Source organism: Dasypus novemcinctus, chromosome 2 (genome assembly GCF_030445035.2).
Source record: "Dasypus novemcinctus isolate mDasNov1 chromosome 2, mDasNov1.1.hap2, whole genome shotgun sequence".
Classification (NCBI taxonomy): Eukaryota; Metazoa; Chordata; class Mammalia; order Cingulata; family Dasypodidae; genus Dasypus; species Dasypus novemcinctus.
Genome location: NC_080674.1, coordinates 65,337,904 through 65,357,575, shown reverse-complemented (window position 1 = coordinate 65,357,575; position 19,672 = coordinate 65,337,904). Strand labels below are relative to the sequence as shown.

Here is a 19,672-nt window from a genome sequence, read left to right as displayed (position 1 = left end):
TCGACCTTATACCCTTCCCAAACCTCTCAATTTCTTCCTCTATGCCTTCAGGGACTTAAGTTTTGTCATCAGCAAACTATTATATATCATCAACTTCTCTAAATATTCCTTTTACCATTCTGCCCTAATTAAAACTGAGGACACCACACCCCATGATGATATCACCTGTGGAGGCTATTTGTTACTTTATTTTTGCAGTTTTTAGGGTTTTTGTTGTTATTTTTTATTTGGTTTCAGATTTTGCTCACACTGCATGCATATCACACCTGTGGGTAGCATGGAAGACCACTTTCTCCCTGTGGACACTGAATATCTCCAAAACTGCACTCCAAATCCTATGTCACATGCCTTACTGCATGCCGTCTGGAAAACTGAAGCTCAAATGTCCAAGATCCCCTTACAGTTCCAGGTCCATACATGACCTACCACCAAGCTGATACATGTGCTCAATATTTAGAAAGCATGACTATATTTGTGCTGTTTCTTCTAACAAACATGGTTTTGGATGTATTTGGGTTATCTTATAACAAAGGGTACAGGAGTTCCAGTGTCTAGTTCCTAGCTTTGTGGATGTTGAGAGCAGGGTGAAAGACTTCTATTTTACAGGTATTGGTCAGGGCAAAACAAGTATGATCTTGGAGCCAATAGCTATGGTTGCTATTTCCCCACTTTCCTAAATACCTATGCTGTTCTAAGGGTCATTTCATGCCTGCCTGGGCTGTAAAAGACAGGAGATAAATCCCAGGGCTTGCTCAAGGTGAGGAGAGCCTGAAGAGGAGCCCTCTGAATAATAGTGGGCTTTATCTCAGTGTAAGGGTGCATGAGAAATAAATCCATTGCCAGGAAGGATACAAAAGGAAACTTGCCATTTCAGTTCGCTAAGCTGCTCAAAGCTGAGCATAAAAAATGATGGCTTTAACAATGGAAATCTATTAGCTTACAAGCATACAGGTTTTAGGCTGAAAAAAATGTCCAAATCAAGGCATCATCAGGTGATGCTTTCTTCCCTAAAACCAGCTGTTGGTGATCCTTGACTCTCCTCTCACATGGCAAGGCACATGGTGATGTCTGCTGGTCTCTCTTTTCTGGTTTTCCTTACTTTTAGCTTCTTGCTTCTATGGAACTCTCTATATATTCATTTCCTTTACAAAGGACTCCAGTAAGAGATTTAGACCTACCCTGGGCTAAACCTTAACTGAAGTAACCTCACCAAAAAGGTCATACTTAAAATGGGTTTACACCCACAGGTATGGATTAAATTTAAGAACACAATTTTCTGGTGTACATACAGCTCCAAACTGCCCTACTTGCCTATCTCAACTTTGGTGCCTAGTGGAAGCAAAGGAAAAGAATCTTATCCTCAGGGCACAAAATTCTTAAACAAAAAGTACAAACATAAAGGAAACATTCATCTGCATTGATATTAAGAACTTCTACAAGATATATGAATACACCAATGTTCATAGCAGGTTTATTCACTATTGCCAAAAGTTGGATGCAATCCAAGTGCCCATCAAAGGATGAATGGACAAATTGTGGTATAAACATACAATGGAATATTACTCAGCTGTAAGAAGGAATAAAGTACGGACACATGGGACAACATGGATGAATTATGAAAACCTTAGGCTGAGTGAAGTCAGCCAGTGACTAAAGTATAAATATTATATGACCTCACTGATAAGACCTAAGCAAATTGAGCAGACTCACAGAACAAAAGTCTGGGAGATAGGTTATCAGGAGAAAGAAAGGGAATACAGAGTGGTGACCTGATGCTCAATATGGGCAAAACCTATAAGAAGGGGAAAGGGGTAGTTTGGCAGTGGATGGGATTGATAATGGTACAGGGATGTGAGTAGGGTCAACAGTGCTGTAATGTGAGGGTAAGCAGGGTGGAAGTGTTGGGTCAGACTATCCATGGTACTGGAGGCAGGGCTGGAGGAAGGAACAGGTGAACTCAAGGGACTTATAGGTCCTTGGTTAAAATTACAATGGTGGCAATGTTCTTTTAGAAAATTTGGCAAGGGAGGTTTATTGGTGCAGGGCATCAGGTGTGGAGGGATATTTGGGAAGGCTGTACCTGGGGCATGCTTCTATAGAATATGAAAGTGTTCATCTTGTCATAGAGTATTATCGGATTGGGTGGAGACCCACACAATAAAGAAGAAAATATGAAACTTCCATCCTGGGGAGTCCTGCTAAGTTCTCAAATAGAGGGGAAAGAGTCTCTTGAGAATATAGACAGTGCCTAATAAAAAAAGACAGACCAATAGGTCAATCCCTCAATATTAACATAGGTAACTATGAACCTTATTCTTTAAAAACTGTAACTTAGTGGTTACCATGGGTTCCGAGCAGAGGAAGAGGGAAGAATGGATGGAGCATGGGGCATTTTTAGGGCCTGGAATTGTTTTGCATGATCTTGCCGTGGTGTATACAGAACAGTATGAACTTTGTTAGAACATATAAAAGTGTACTGTACCAAATGTAAACCATAATGTAAACCATGGACCTATTTTAGTGGCAATGCTTCAATATTTGTTCATTAATTTTGACAAATGTACCATACTCATGTAAGATATTATTAATAGGGGGAAATATGAAAGGGGGAGGTGTGGGGTATATGGGAATCCCCTATATTTTCTATGTGACTTTTCTGTAACCAAAACCTTCTTTGAAAATTAAAGTGAAAAAAGTAAAATGCTGGGGGAACAAGAGAAGAAACTGTCACTATACACAAAAAGATACCAGATCTTATGGAGATGAAAGACACGCTGCAAAAAAATTTATTTTATTTTTGTCTATTTATTTATTTATTTATTTAGGTTTTGTTTTAGTGGAGGTTTTGGATTGCAGAAGAATAGGAACTGTGGTAGGGGAGGATCACAGGTGCAGGGTATCAGTGGTAGGGGGATGTGTGGAAAGGGGTGCACCTGGGGCATGACTTTATGGAATATGAATGTGTTCAAAGTGGTCATGGGCGCTGTCTCAGCGGGTGGAAACCCAAACAAAAACCAAAAGTATACTGAATTGCTATCCTGGGGAATCCTGCTACATTCTCTTACAGAGTGGCAAGAATCCCTAGAGCACATGGGCAGTGCCTAGCGAAGGAGGACAGACCACTATGCAGGCCCTTGATATTGATGCTTGTATGCAGAAACCTCATTCTTGTGAAACTGAAACTTAGCTTAATATTATATATTGCCCAAGAATTACCTCCTGAAAGCCTTCTTGTTGCTCAAATGTGGCCTCTCTCTAAGCTGAACTCAGTATTTAAACTTACACTACCTTGCCCCTAGGGTGAGGTATGACTCCCAGGGATGAGCCTCCATAACATGAAGGGATTAATACCAAACACCAGACAGCAATGAATTTGGAAAAAGACCTTGACCAAAAGGGGAAAACATTAAATATGAATGCCTTTTTATGGCCAGGGGATTTAAAATGCTTCAGAGGTCATTCCAGAGGTTACACTTATGCACATCTTAGGAGGATCTCATTGACTGCTAAAGTAAACTGTGCTTCAAGCTGGGGGGAGAAGGGAGCTCCTAAGAGCTCTAGAGACATCTGGACACTATAGGCAGGGCAGACAACCCCAGGAATTCTACGCCTTGTCAATGGGCCTTACTTTGGAATATATGCTAACCTATCCCCACCTACATATTGAAGTTGCACTCATTTATAATTTTTCTACACATGGTTTTTAAACCCCTTTTATTTGAACCTACAATTACCACCATACCCGTTAATTATGTGTCCCAGAAACTTAAATCTGGCTGTTCATGGCCAGCTGAGCCCTGAATCTCAGTAGAGTTACAGCTAACACCTGCTCTCTGGTTCATCAGACTCACCAAGGACAACTAACAAAAGGATGATGGCAGACAACACCCACCTCCAAAAAATAGAGTATCTACGACTGCAAGCAAAACAGTTCCAACCATCTGCTGCCTCATGGGATCTAAGTCTCCTCTCAATTGGAAGCAGTATAGGCATCACCATCCCAAAGTCCTCAAGATTGAGAAATGAACAAACATAAGGGGCGGATGCAACTCTGGACTAAAGTAGACTTATTATTTTAGTAACTGAAGAATTTGTAATATTGATATAAAGTCAGGGGTCACCAGAGGTTCTGAGGGGAGGGAGAAGGAAGAATAGGTACAGCATGGATATTTTTGGGACACTGGAATGGTTCTGCATGACACTGCAATGACAGCTACAGGCTATTATACATTTTGTCAAAACCTATACGATTGTGTGGTGCAAAGTGTATACCACAATGTAAGCTATAGACCATGGTTAGTAGCAATACTTCAATAAGTATTCATGACTTTTAAGTAATGAAAGATGTTGTTAAGGGGAAAAACACTGGAGGGGGAGTGGGTGAGGTATATGGGAATGCCCTATATTTTCAATATAATATTTAAGTAATTTAAAGCACCTTTAAAAAATAAAATAAAATAAGAACTTCTGTGATATCAAAAGATAGCACTAATACTGAAAGACAAGTTATATAGTTATATAGACTAAAAGATATTTGCAATACAATAACCAACAAGAATTAGTATTAAGAATATATAAAAAGCTTCTAAAAATCAATACAAAACAAATAGATAAACAGGCAAGAAAAAGACACATTTCACAGAAAACATAAATGGCCTCTAAGAAAGAGAAGATGAAAAATGTTGGTGAAAATGTGGAATGATGGGAATACTCAGCCACTGCTGGTAGGATGGCAATTTGAAAACAGCTCAGCACTACCTAGTAAAGTTGAACATGCACTTACCCTGCATCTCCACTTCTAGTAATATATTCCTGCCCATCTTTGCCAAGATATGGACAAGAAAGCTCATGGCAGCAGTGCTTGTATGAGAAAAACAATTATATGTAATTCAAATATCTATTTATAGTAGAATACATAATAAAAAGTGGTATATTAATACAGTGGAATATTATATAGAAGTAAAAACCAACTATAGTTATGCTTTAACATTGTAATACTAAATAAAAGCAGCAACTCCCAGAATACCTACCTACAGTGTGATTTCATTTACAGAAAGTTCAGAAATAGAAAAAAACTAAACAAATATGTGTGCATGTATACACATACATGTGTGTGTATATATACACGCTTATAATTTAATTGTACAGTTAGTTTTAAGACCTATAGTTTAATGGGCAATAAATTTAGGCAACAATTTGATAGATGATATATTTAGAATCCGTTCAGCATAGTATCTTATAAACAGAATTACTTTCAGGTTCCTACCAATTTGCTTATAAAGTTCCTTTCATTATAAAAGATTCTTTTAAGTTCATCTTTAATATTTTTATGAAACATATACATATACAAAAGTACATATAAAATGTCTTTATTATTTAAAGAAGGATTTAAAGAAAATACCAAATAAGCCATTACCTTGCTTAAGAAATATATTACTACCACTTTAGAAATCTCTCAAGACTACATACTCCTTCTTTCCCCTAGACTTAACCATAATAATGAATTATTCCTTTGCTTTGTTTTTTGTAGTTTTTGTAGTTTTTATATATGTATACTTTATTTTTATGTATATAATAGATAGCAATACATATTATAATTTGATAAAACAGTGGTTTACAGATATGTTTATGCATAAAAATATACTTTTACTTTATATGTAAATTCTTACAGTGGGTAAATTTTGTGGTATGTAAATTATATTAGTAAAGCTATAATATAAATATATAATTATTATAAAAACCTGTTCACATCATCGCTTCTGGGAAGACATCTCTGACTACCACAGGCTGAAGTTTGTCCTCTGTTATGATACTTTGCTTTTAAGTAGAGTTTAAAGCTCCTAAGTATACTGAATGTGTTTTTTTGATTACACATCACTCTCTGCCACCATCCATCCCAATACATCCCAGAGCACTACTTGAAATCTTATTGCTCATTAAATATTTGTTTATTGAATGAATTCATGAGAGTTCTTCAAGTAAATAAGGGGACCAGCTACTCTACCTGGGTGTAAAGTTATATGATATTCAGAGGGAGGTGTAAGTGTAGTCTTTTGACAGGCAGAAAAGAGTATGGAGGTTAAGAAGACTAGTTCTGAAGCATCAAAGTACCCATCCAATCGCAGTTCCACTACTTAGATCTCAGACAGATGATTTAACATTCTGTGCCTCAGTTTCCTTACTATAAAATGGAAATGATTATCTTCTTCAAAGAGGCACTGTATAGATTATCTTCCTCAAAGAGGAAATGTAAAGAATAAATTTTATTTTTTTATAAAGAATTTTATTTTATTTATAAAGAATATAAATAAAGCATTTAAAATAGTTCCTAACAAATAAGTACATTAAAAAGGTACTCTTCATTACTATTCACCAGGGAAATCCAAATTAAAATTATATGAGATATCACTATACATCTACCAAAATGGCTAAAATTACAAAGACAGAAAATATCAAGCGTTGCAGAGCAACTGTAATTCTCATGTATTGGTGTTGGAAATGAAGTAAATTTGTAAAATACTAAATTTCTAAAACCATTAAATATGTACTTACTCTATGATTGCAAAATTTTATTCCTAAGTATATATAAAAAATAATGACACACAACTATAGAAAGACTTGAACAAGAATGCTGATAGTACCATTTATTCACAATAGCCCAAATCTGGAAAAAGCCCAACTGTCCATCAGCAAAAAAAAAATAATTGTGATAAATTCATACAATGAATGAATGAACTATTGATACATGCAAAAATAGAAATAACTCTTAAAAACATTATATTTAGAAAAATAAGTCATATGAATCCCTATGAATAAAGGTTAAGAACAGGCAAAACTATCTATGGTAACAGAAGTAAAAATAGGCTGCCTTGTAAAAGAAAGGGTACTGCCTGGAAAAGGGCAGGAGAGAACTTTTTATGGTGATGGAAATGTTGTGTATCTTAATCTGGTTTGGAGTGGGGCTGATAAAATAGAGCAATTTTAATCTATGCAAATTATACCAAACAAAGGACCCTTAGCATGAAAAAAAATGTTTGTCACTTAAAATGTTATGTCAGTTTTGTGTGTGTGCTAAATAGTGTCCGGCATATAGTAAGTATGAAATGTGAGTTATTTGCTTATTTTGCTGTTTGCTGGAAAAGAGGGGAAATAATCATGATGAAGTGACTGAGGTAACAGGCAAACAAACAACAAATAAAAACAAAAACAAAACAAAAAAAGCCTGACTATGTCCTTTGAAAAAATGGAAGAAAACATGGAGAAGTAATTGCAGGAGCCCTCCAAATTTATAATTCCCTGCAACGTTCATGGATAGATTTCTAATTTGCACTTGGTCCGCCTTCTTAGTATTGCTTTTAGAGAGGTGTAGGCATTTTATTTGTTATTGTTATTTTAAAAATATTTATTGACTTCCAGGAAGATGGTTAGAGAGGCAGAGGGCTCATTTCTCAACCAGAAATAAAGCTGAGGACAGTCAGAAACTGTTTGGAAAACTGTTCTAGGGCTTAGGACACCAGGGGAAGGCTAGACACCACCCATAAAAGAAAGAGGCAAAGAAAAGGAGACTTTAGGCTGGGAAAGGTCTATGAGTAAAGTTGCAACAGCAGCTGTTGGTGACCATCCCCCCTCCCCCAGAGCAGACAGCCCCCAGCCAATGGCTATGGACTGAGGGGGTTGCAGGGGTCTACTTCCACAAGGAGAGAGGGAAGGACACAGCCTACAGCAAATTCAGATTTTGGTCAGCCAACTTGGTCTGCTGAATCCCAGGGGTTGCACATTTCCAGGCTGGGTAGGATGAGACACTTTTTACCCTGGGAGCTGGTAGAGAGCTGAAGATAACCTACCTTCTTAAACATCTTCCCTAATGACCTGGACTGGTTGCTAAGAGAGTTCACAAACAAGAATTCAGCTCTGCAGGACATACTAAAGTGAGTTCTGCAGCCAAAAAAGATAAGACAGGAGACAGAGGCTTGGAGGAGAGTGTAGAAGTGAAGATCATCAAAAGGTAAACAAAAGGGTAAAAAAACAGACAAAACTAAGATATGGCACATGAATGCCAAAGTAGAAAATTGTTGAAATAATGACTTTACAAAAATAGGGCTGAATGTTAAGGATTAAACGCCCCAATCTAAAAATACAGGCTGATAAAATGGACCAAAAAAAAAAAAAGAGCTATCCATGCACTGTTTGCAGAAGACTCATCTTAGACACAAGGATATAAAAGGGTAGAAAGTGAAAGGTTAGAAAAAGACATTTCACATTAAAAGTAACCAAGAGAGAGCAGGGGTAGCTATACTGGTGTCAGACAAAACAGATAAAAGCAAAAAAGTTATGAGATACATAAGGCCATTATATATTAATAAAAGGGACAATCCACCAGGAAAGAGTAACAGTCATAAATATCTATGCACCTAACTAGGGTATCCCAAAATACATGAGACAAACTCCAGCAAACCTAAAAGGAAAAATAAACGTCTCTATAAGAATAGTTGGAGACTTCAACATACCACTCATATCAATAGATAGAACAATTATACAGATCATCAAAAAGGAAACAGAGAACAGGAACAATGTGATAAATGAGCTGGACCTGACAGATTCATACAGTACACTGCATCCCATATCAGAGGGTTAAACATTCTTCTAAAGTGCTCATGGACCTTTCTCCAGGATAGACACATACTGGATCATAAGACAGGTCTCAATAAAAACAAAAAGATTGAAATTTTACAAAGCACCTTCTCAGATCATAATGTAATGACATTTGAAATCAATTAATAGAAAGGAAAGGGGAAAATGTGTGAATATATGGAGGCTAAACAACACATTCCCAAACAATCAGTGGGTCAAAGAAAAAACTGCAAGAAATTAGTAAATATCTCAAGAGAATGAAAACAAGAACACAGTACTTATCAAAACTTATGGCATACAGTGAAGGCAGTGCTGAGAGAGAAATTTATAGCCCTAAACACCTATATTAAAAAAGAAGAAACAGCTAAAAGCGAAGACCTACCTAAACACCTGGAAGAACTAGAAAAGAACAGCAATCCAATATCTAAGTAAGCAGAAAGAAAGAAATAACATAGAACAGAAATAAATGAAATTGGGGGGAAAAAATGGAGGCAATCAACAAAACCCAAAACTCGTTCTTTGAGAAGATCAATAATAACAATAAACCCTAAGCTAGACTAACAAATAAAAAATGAGTGAAGATGCAAATAAATAAAATCAGAAATGAAAGGGGGGAAGTTATGACTGACCCTACAGAAATAAAAAGGCTCATAAGAGGGCATTATGAGAAACTATATGCCAATAAACTAAGACAACCTAGATGAAATAGACAAATTCCTAGAAATGCACAAACAAACTGCATTGACTCTACAAGAAATACAGGAAGTCACAAACCAATCACTAGTAAAGAGATTGAATCAGTAATCGAAATCTTACACAACAAAGAAAACTCTAAGACCAGATGGCTTCATTGGTAAATTCTACGAAAAATTTGGAGAAGAATTTAACACCAATCATGTTTAAATGCTTCCAAAATATTGAAAAGGATGGAAAATTACACAACACATTTTATGAAGACATCATCCATCCTAATACCAAAGTCAGAAAAAGATACAAAGAAAATTACAGACCAATTTCTCAATTGAAAATAGATGCAGAAATTCTCAACAAAATACTTGCAAATCGAATCCAACAGTATATTAAATGAATTATACAACATGATCAAATGGGTTTTATTCTTGGTATGCAAAGATGGTTCCACACTAAAATATTAACATATCACATTAAAAAACTGAAGAAAAAAATATCACATGATCATCTCGATTGATGCAGAATAGTCATTTGACAAATTCCAGCATCATTTCTTTATAAATATACTTTGAAAGATAGGAATAGAAGGAAAACTCCTCAACTTGATAAAGGGCATATAAGAAAAACAGACAGCCAACATTGTACTCAATGGGAAAAGCTTTCACTTTAAGATCAAAAACAAGACAAGGATGCCCACTATCACCACTGTTATTCAGCATTGTGCTAGAAGTCTATCTAGAGCAATTAGGGAAGAAAAAGAAATAAAAGGCATCCACACTGGTAAAGAGGATGTAAAACTCTCACTAGTCACAGATGGCATGATCCAATACTTAGAAAATTCCAAAATGTCTATGACAAAGCTATCAGAGCTAATAAGTGAGTTCAGCAAAGTGGCAGGATAAAAGACCAACAAACAAAAATCAGTAATGTTTCTATACACTAGTAATGAACAATCCGAGGAGGAAATCAAGAAAAAAAATCCCATTTAAAGTAGCAACAAAAAGACTTGAATATCTAGGAATTAATTTCACCAGGAATGTAAAGGATCTATATGCAGAAAACTAGAAAACACTGCTAAGATAAATCAAAGAAGACCTAAACAAATGGAAGAACATTCTGTGTTCATGGATCGGAAGACTGAATATCATGGAAATGTCAATTCTACCCTAACTGATTTATAGATTCAATGCAATACCAATCAAAATTCCAACAGCTTACTGCACAGAAATAGAAAACTCAAGTACCAAATTTATTTGGAAGGGAAAAGGAACCTGAATATCTGAAAACATCCTAAAACAGGAAAGCAAATCAGATGACTCATGCTTCCTGACCTTGAAGCATATCATAAAGGTAGAATGGTCAAAACAGCATGGTATGGGCATAAAGGGAGATACCTTGAGCTATCTTGAAATTGAAATGACAGTTCAGAAATAGACCCATAACTCTATGACAGTTGATTTTTTATAAGCCTACCAAGCCCATTTTACTGGGAAAGAGCAGTCTCTTTAACAAATGGCGCTGGGTGAACTAGATATCCATAACTGAAAGAATGAAAGAGGACCCCTATCTCATTCCCTCTACAAGAATCAACTCAAAATGGATCAAAGATCTAAACATAAAATCAGGACCATAAAATTCCTAGAAGATAATGTAGGGAAACATCTTCAAGATCTTGTGATAAGTGGGTATCTCTTAAACCTTATACCCAAAGCATGAGCAATGAAAGAAAAAAGACGAGATCTCCTCAAAATTAAAAACTCTTATACCTCAAAAGTCTTTGTGAAGAGGGTAAAAAGGTAGCCTACTCAGTAGTACAAAATAGTTGGAAATCACACATCTGCCAATGGTTTAACATCATGATTTATTTAAAAAGTCCTATAACAACAATAAAAAGACAAATGTCCTGATTTAAAATTGGGCAAAAGATCTGAATAGACATTTTTCTAAAAAACTACAAATGGAAAGAAAAAAAAAACACATTAAAAAATGTTCAACATCGCTATTAGAGAAACGCAAATCAAAGCTACCATAAGGTATCATTTCACACCTACTAGAATAGCCACTATTAAAAACAAAAAAACACAGAAAACTACAGGTGTTGGAAGAACTGTGGAGAGATAGGAACAATTATTCACCATTGGAGGGAATACAGAATGATACAGCCCCTCTGGAAGTCTGCTGATTCCTAAGGACATTAGATATAGATCTGCCATACAACCCGGCAATACCACTACTAGGTATATACCGAGAATAACAGAATAGGTACACAGCCATCTACACATCGATATTCATAGTGGCATTTATTCACAATGACAAAAGATGGAAATATCCAGGTGTCCATCAACTGATGAATCAATTAACAAATTGTGGTTTATACACACAATGGAATACTATTCAGCTGTAAGAAAAATTAAGTCATGAAGCAAACGACAACATGGATGAACCTAGAGGATATTATGTTAAGTGAAGCAAGTCAGGCACAAAAGGACAAATACAGTGGCGGACTTGGCTCAGTGGTTAGGGTGTCCATCTACCACATGGGAGGTCCATGGTTCAAACCCCGGGCCTCCTTGACCCGTGTGGAGCTGGCCCGTGCGCAGTGCTGATGCGTGCAAGGAGTGCCATGTCCCACAGAGGTGTCCCCCGTGTAGAGGAGCCCCACGCGTAAGGAGTGCGCCCTGAAAGGAGAGCCGCCCAGCACGAAAGAAAGTGCAGCCTGCCCAGGAATGGTGCCGCACACACGAAGACACGGAGAGCTGACGCAACAAGATGATGCAACAAAAAGAAACATAGATTCCGGTGCCACTAACAACAGAAAGCAAACAAAGAAGATGCAGCAAATAGACACAGAGAACAGACAACCCGGGTGGGGGGAGGGGAGAGAAATAAATAAATAAATAAATCTTTTTTTAAAAAAAGGACAAATACTGTATGATTTCACTATTATGAACTAAATATAATGAGCAAACTCATGGAGTTAATAGCTAGAATATAAGTCACCAGAAAACAGAATGTGCTTAGAGAATGAAAAGTGAGGTTTAATCTGTGCAGATCTGGTAAAAAGGTTGTTTGTAAATGTTTGGAAATTAATAGGGTTTGTAATTACCAATGCTAATATATGGGTATGATAGTGGCTGAAAGGGAAAAATCTAAGGACACATATATCAATAGAAAGAAAGCTAAAAAATGAAAACATGGAACTATATAGCATAGAGAACCCTCTTGTGAAAAATGAGTATGGTTTAGAATGCATACAGAAAAATGTTTTTCAATGAAACAGAGCAAATGTACATTAATGTTACAGGGTAATATTTAGGCAAAAATACAAACAGAACAAACTATGGACAGTAGAGTATAGCAATATAATCTTCCTTCAATGGTAAAAAAAAAATGTATCCTAACTGAAAAACACTAGACAAAAAGTACTATATATTTTTGACTCCATCTATACAAAATGTAAACACAAATAAATTATAGAGACAAATAGATTAGCAGTTATGTAAGGGAGGGAAAGGATAGAGAGATTGAAAGGTGACTATTAAGGGGTAGGGTTATTTTTGGGTGTGTTTTTGTTTTTTGTTGGTTTTTTTCCTTCTTTTTTTGGAGTAATGAAAATGTTCTAATAGTGAAGTGATGAATGCACAACTCTGTGATTATACCAAAAGTCACTGATTGTACACTTTAGATGAACTCTATGGTTTATGAATACATTTCAAAAGAATTATAAAATTTTTTTTAAAACATTTATTTCACCAGGACAATCAATAAATGCTTTTAACTATTATTCAGTTTTTCTTGTGGGTTACTGACTTAAATTGTACATGAGGTTTCTCTTTTAGGGTCCATAATTGAATATAAGGAAAAAATAACAATATATTAGATTTTTTATTTCTTAATAGGATCCTGAATTTAATTGTATGCTGATGACTAAAGCTCACTCCCAGTTGGAGTGGATACAATACAAGTGGACTAGTATTGTCAACTTAATGTCTACAATACTTAAAAGTTTATGATCATGTTAATGTTTGCAGCTAAAGGTAAAATTAATTTTAACTGTGGAAGGTGGGGTGCCTTTTAGATATTTTTGGATATTTAGATATTTTCGGAGGGTTTTTAGTGGGTCAGGTAGAATCAAGTGTGGAGAGATAGGAATGCATGTGCGTGGTGTGTCAACAGCATTTCTGTACTAGGAAATAGCCTGAAGAATGGCGTTAGCAGTATTCACCTTAATCACTTGATTCCCACGGTAGTTCATGAAACAACTGGAGCCTGCTACACATTCTCTACATTTCCAGCAATGAAGAAAAGTTATTTCTTCTTGTTTGTAGTTCTTAGTTAACAATTCTTCAGTTCTTTTCATCTGTGGGAACATTAACACATTTTTAGAACATTAAACCATGTCATTTAAACTTAAGTTTCTAAACCCTTAGCACAGTAGATGTTGAGTGAAGGAAGAGAACTATCATTTATTGAGATACCAGATCTTAAGCTAGAGGCATTCTACAAACTATGTCAGAGTATGAAAATTCCACCTAATTGATATAATGATGCATTATGTTAGCTACTACCAGTCTATTTTCATTTGTTCCTCTTTAAAAGCAGTAAAAAGCAACTGCTGAAGTCAAGTTACTGTAGTCATGTTAAAAGAATCGTGACAAAGAACTATAAATATTTTTGTAAATAAAATGTTTTGAGTAGCTATAGCATTAAATTTTAAATATAACAGGATTTATTGAGTTATAATTCTGTGAAAATTGAAAGTGCTTACTTTAATTTGATGGCAGAAATCCTTTATGCAATACTTTCTCTTTTATAGTATATTCAGTGGAATAATTAACTACACCACATCTTGTAGTGGATGTAGTTACACAAGACTCAGAGAACATTCCATCAGATTTTTAGTATTATTTTATGAGATTTTATGTCCATACTTTTTAGACTAACTTGGGATAAACATTTCACACTAATAAGTATTTAATAACTTCCCCTGATAACTGTTTGTGATAAAGGGTATTTTACCTCTTAGGCTATTCCTTCGGGCCTAATTCCTTGGACATGTTTTCTCATTTACTCACTTGTTCTTGGTCTTTAAGTTTTTATTCATTCAACAAATATAGTGGCCATGGTAGCTGTTGAGGGTGGGGAGAAGAAGAAGAGATATGATGTGGGGGCATTTTCAGGACTTGGAGTTGGCCTGGGTGGTACTGCAGGGACAGATGCTGGACATTCTATGTCCTGCCATGGCCCACTGAGTGGACTGGGGGAGAGTGTAAACTACAATGTAAACCATTATCCATGTGGTACAGCAGTGCTCCAAAATGTATTCACCAAATGCAACGAATGTCCCATGATGATGAAAGAGGTTGTTGATGTGGGAGGAGTGGGGAGAGTGGGCGGTATATGGGGACATCTTATATTTTTTTAATGTAACATTTTTTTTAAAAAATTTACTAAGAGCTGATCATATTCCAGACACTGAGTCAAACCCAGGGGGCACAAAGATAAGTAAAAACTATCTTCTGTCTTAGAGGTGCTCACTATGTTATTACCAATAGCTTTCTACCCTTGCACATTAGAATCATTTAGGAAGCTTTTAAAAATAGTGATGCCTAGACTCCACTCCTAGAAATTGTGACTTACGTGGTCTGAGATGAGGAGGGGGTTAGGAATGGGTACTTTTTACAAGTTCCCTAGGTGATTCTATAGTATAGTCTGGGTGAGGAGGGAGCTGAAGGCCCACAATTAACTAAAATGCAATCGCTGTGAGGACTGTAAAAGAGAAGACATAGATGGGTTCTAACCAAGTTCAAAGGAAGGATCTAAGGAACTCTGGCTGGGAGGGAAAAGCAAGCCTTTCTTGCAGCCAGCCTAGCTCTGACCTTTAGGCAGTTAGCTGGCAGTTCTATCTCCACTGACTCATCTCCAGAACACATCTTAGCCCAGTTAACAACTCTATTTAAACCAAGGGTTCTTAACAAGGGGTCCATGAGCTTGAACTGAAATTCAAAAAACATTATTCTTGTGGGGATGTGTTGGTGCTGGTGTGATATATTTATTTAAAAATACACAGTATAATGTGGACCTAGTAAAGGGTCCATGGTTTTCACCTGACTGGCAAAGGGGTCCATGAAACAAAAAAAGTTAAGAACCCCTGATTTAAATTATGCCCTCAATGTTAATCAATAATCTCTTAATTTGTCAATGTCCTGCATTTCTTTTTTATTTTTATTTCTTTTCTTTCTCTCCCCTCCCTCTCCCCCCGTTGTCTGTTATCTGTGTCTATTTGCTGCATCTTCTTCATCCACTTCTATTGTTGTGAGAGGCATGGGAATCTGTATTTCTTTTTGTTGCGTCATCTTGTTGTGTCAGTTCTCCGTGTGTGCGGCACCATTCCTGGGCAGGCTGCACTTTCTTTCACGCTGGGTGGCTCTCCTTACGGGGTGCACTCCTTGTGCGTGTCGCTCCCCTATGCAGGGGACACCCCTGCGTAGCACGGCACTCCTTGCGCGCATCAGCACTGCACATGGGGCCAGCTCCACACGGGTCAAGGAGGCCTGGGGTTTGAACTGCGGACCTCCCATGTGGTAGACGGACGCCCTAACCACAGGGCCAAGTGTGTCGCCGTCCTGCATTTCTATTGCTTGACATGTTTTTTTCATCGTTGAAACCTTCCTTTTACTTAACTTCCTTAGCACTCCTCTTACCTCTCTATATCTCTCTCTCTTCGCCTCTTTTATTCTCATTTCCCTTTTAACCAGTTATTCTCAGTCAGGAGTGGGGATGAGGGGAGGGGTCCTTTCAGAATCACCTCTGAGGAAATTCCCTATCTACCCACGCCATCCCAGAGAGTCTTCCATGCCTTCTGGGAGTGAAACTGTACAGTTAGATAAAGCCTAGCAGGTGATTCTGGTAAGTCTTCATTGAAAAACATTGAAAATTACACCCTGTATGTGTGACAACTATTCTATATCAACGATTTAAAAATCTCTGTATCTAGTCCCAACCTCGTTCCAAGCTCTAGACCAACATTTTTAACTGCCAGATATCAAACACACATGTCTACATGAATCTCTTTCAGTAATCCAGGGCCTTTTTTACTGGTCGTTTGCTCTTTCTGAACCTGTGCTACCCTATACAATAGTCATGAGACGGATACAGTTAATGAGCCCTTGAAATGTGGCCAAACTGAAAAGTTCAGTAAACATAAACTACACATCAGAGTTGAAGACCTAATACAAAAAAAGAAGGTGAAATATCTCTATAATATTTATATTTATTACATTTGGAAATAATATTTTTAATATGCTGAGTTAAATAGTATACCGTATAAAAGTAATTTTACCTTTCTTTTTTACTTTTTTAAGGTGTCTACTAGAATTTTTAAAGTATTGATTAAATGCTGAATAAGACTTCCAGAATCTAAACTCTGACAACTGGTAATGGTAAGATAGAGAAATCTAATGTAAAGTTGCAGACCTCTCACATAATGACAAGAATTTTGTGATTTGCCATTCTTTACACTGACTGATGTAATACTTTTTTATTAAAGAAGTTAATGTACAGAACTTTGGGAATATGCTAAATTTTCTATCAGAACAGTAAAGGAAGACAATTTTAAATTGATGCTTTCCAGCAGCTGCATCATTTTTATATATTAATACACAATTACCTTTTTACCTAATAATAGTATCATTTACTCAAAGTTATTAGTATTAATTTTAACAAAAAAAGAATGCTTATTTTTGTCTTGGTTATTTAACATAATTTTAATTTAATTCCTTTGAACTCTGGCATCATTTGGATTCTAAATGTAAGAACACTTGTCACCTTGTTAGTATGTACCTACAGAACTCAAGCCAGTCTTCTCAATCTTGACATTATTAAAATGGCCATGATTTAGTAAGCATGCCATTTCTGTTACACTTCATACATAGAATAAAAGTTACAGCACAAAGAGAAAATACATTAAGCTCACAATTTCTCAAAAGTTGAAATCATATGTTTTTGGTCAAGGAAGAAAAATCAAAAGTGAAATGGCCAAAGAATTTGAAAGTCATTGATCAATGTTTTATGTATTTCTTCAAAATTCAGACCAGAAAAAAAAAATCCAGGACGAAAAGACCTTTACCTAGGGAGGTAAAGTTGGTTGAAGTTTGAGAGGAACAATACATACTAATTTAGAAAATAAAGTGTCCGAATGATTTAGCCTGTTCAAACCATATAGAGCAAATAATGTTTCTAAATTTTGGTCTTTTTTGTTGGTGGTACGAAAAGCCTAATGAAATTGTATTACAGGTAAGCGTGAATGTCAACCTGACTTTCCAAGCATTGTCTCAATATCATGTCACTACACCTAAATAATGATGCATCAGTAATATCTCTAACTGCTGAAGGTTGGCTTAAAAAGAAGACACTTATAAGCTATAGGGATAAATATGCCCATGGGAGCATATTTATTGCTGACGAGATGGGATTCCTCTTTAATGTACAACAAAACTAGATAATAGCTCTCTTTTAAAGGAAAATTGCCTGGAGAAAAATAGACTGTTGGTCTTACTTTGTTTCAACAATGACAGTGTCAACAAAGCAGAACTGCTTAAAGAAATCTGGATATTTCTTTTAAACACACCCCTTTCCTGTATATATTATAAGGTTAAAAAAATGTACTGATGTCTGGCAGAATTTTTTTGGAAATAGGTACTATAATTAGAAGAATGACTTGCAGAATAGGAACATTATATTACTGATTGATAAATAGGCCAACCATACCCTCTGGGGGCTTAAAATTAAAAAAGGAAGACAGGTAAGCATGCTCATCTCTGCTGCCACCTTTCTCATCTGAATTCTTTCCTGATTATTCATATTTTGATCCATCCAAAAGAATATATCCATCCAATAAAAGGTTGGAAACTTAGACAAATACTTAACAACTTTGTTAAAGCTTTGCTTCATATCTTATAATATATGCCACATAAAGTAAATGTCTTCACCCTGAGAAGCAGTTGTGCAAAGAGGCCTTCATTTCACTGAAGGATGCAGTGTTTACTTAAATGTCTCCTTTTGAGAACCCTGATAAAATCACCTTCTCTCCCCTACTCACCCAGCTTAGGAAACCCTCTCATCCTTTGTTTTCACAGCACATGTTTTTCTTATTCTGTGTTCCCTGACAAAATAGTAGGTGCTGAGCAAATATTTTTTGAAGGAATGACTATCTGAAGTCTCAAAACACACCTTAATATTAACTTTAAAAAAAAACACCTGATTTTATTTTCTTCACTGCTCTGTATTTTCTTGGTTCAGTCAGCAATATTATCAGAGCAGGACCTTCAAGATTTTATTAAAAATATGTTTATATGTACCCAAGATTGCTCAATAGTCTCTGAAAATGATTAAACTTATTCCTTGGAACAAATAGTTGTGAGTTCATCATATAGTGATTTCTAAGTATCACATATGAACAAACATGCAAACACACCATTTTGAATAGTTGAGTTTTCCTCACAACTCTGTTAATTCTGCATGTTAATTTTCCCTTTTCTCATATTTTATCTTTAAGAAAGTAGTATGTGGGTAATGAGTATGGAAGTCCTACTCACTATCACTTTCATTCATCTTTAAAACTCTTTCCTTCTTTTACCAAAGAATGGTGAATGTTAAAATAATCAGACTACAGCATTATTTCATTAGGTGTTTTTTTGTTTGTTTTGTTTTGCTTTTTACAATTCTTAAAGGTGTCACTTGCTTAGAGTCATACTTTGGAAGTAACCACTTTTTGAAGTGCCCACTTGTGTTACCTATTCCTGTTTAGTACCCATCTCATGCCATTTTGCCATAGATGTTATACTAACGTGTAAATTAGTTTCTTCTAAACTGTAAGCTTTCAAACAGAGGGCATAATCAATGTTTTAAATCTTTGTAGTCCTTCACAATATCACACAATGTCTTAGAGATAACCAAACATGTTGTCAAAGTGAGTATTTCAATATATTAAAAGAATAAGAGACAACTAGAGCTACTATTCTCTCATTTAGGCAGTGAAAGGAAATTCTAAGACATCAGTTATATACCACAATTTTTATAATTAACCCTTTGGAGTGCTTGCTTCTCTTCATTTCATTTCAATTCACTTAAGAGCCAAACCTATGCCTAAGTGTATTAAACTAAATTACCTTGGGAAAAAGCTCAACTCAAAGACCTGAGTATGACTTACATTCTTACATGGTTCTGGTTAAATCAAAATGCTTGTCCCAGGGTAAAATATACTTCCACACAATTCCATCCTTTCCCTAGCAAACTCTCACTTCCCCATAGTTAAAAGTGAGAAAAGAAAAATAAGATAAAGTAGCGCTTT

At 35.9% G+C, this 19,672-nt stretch overlaps 1 protein-coding gene across 7 annotated transcripts in view; it reads right to left on the bottom strand.

The window, feature by feature from the left end:
- Positions 1–19,672, bottom strand: part of RNF180 (ring finger protein 180) — a 328,361-nt gene that overhangs the window by 292,856 nt on the left and 15,833 nt on the right. For all 7 annotated transcript variants that reach the window (XR_009188472.2, XM_058309282.2, XM_058309284.2 and 4 more), the window contains one exon: positions 13,547–13,681. Coding sequence is in view for 6 of the 7 variants with exons in the window: in XM_058309282.2 (XP_058165265.1) it covers positions 13,547–13,681 (135 nt within the window). In the remaining variant the exon portion in view is untranslated. The remainder of the gene's footprint in view (positions 1–13,546; positions 13,682–19,672) is intronic.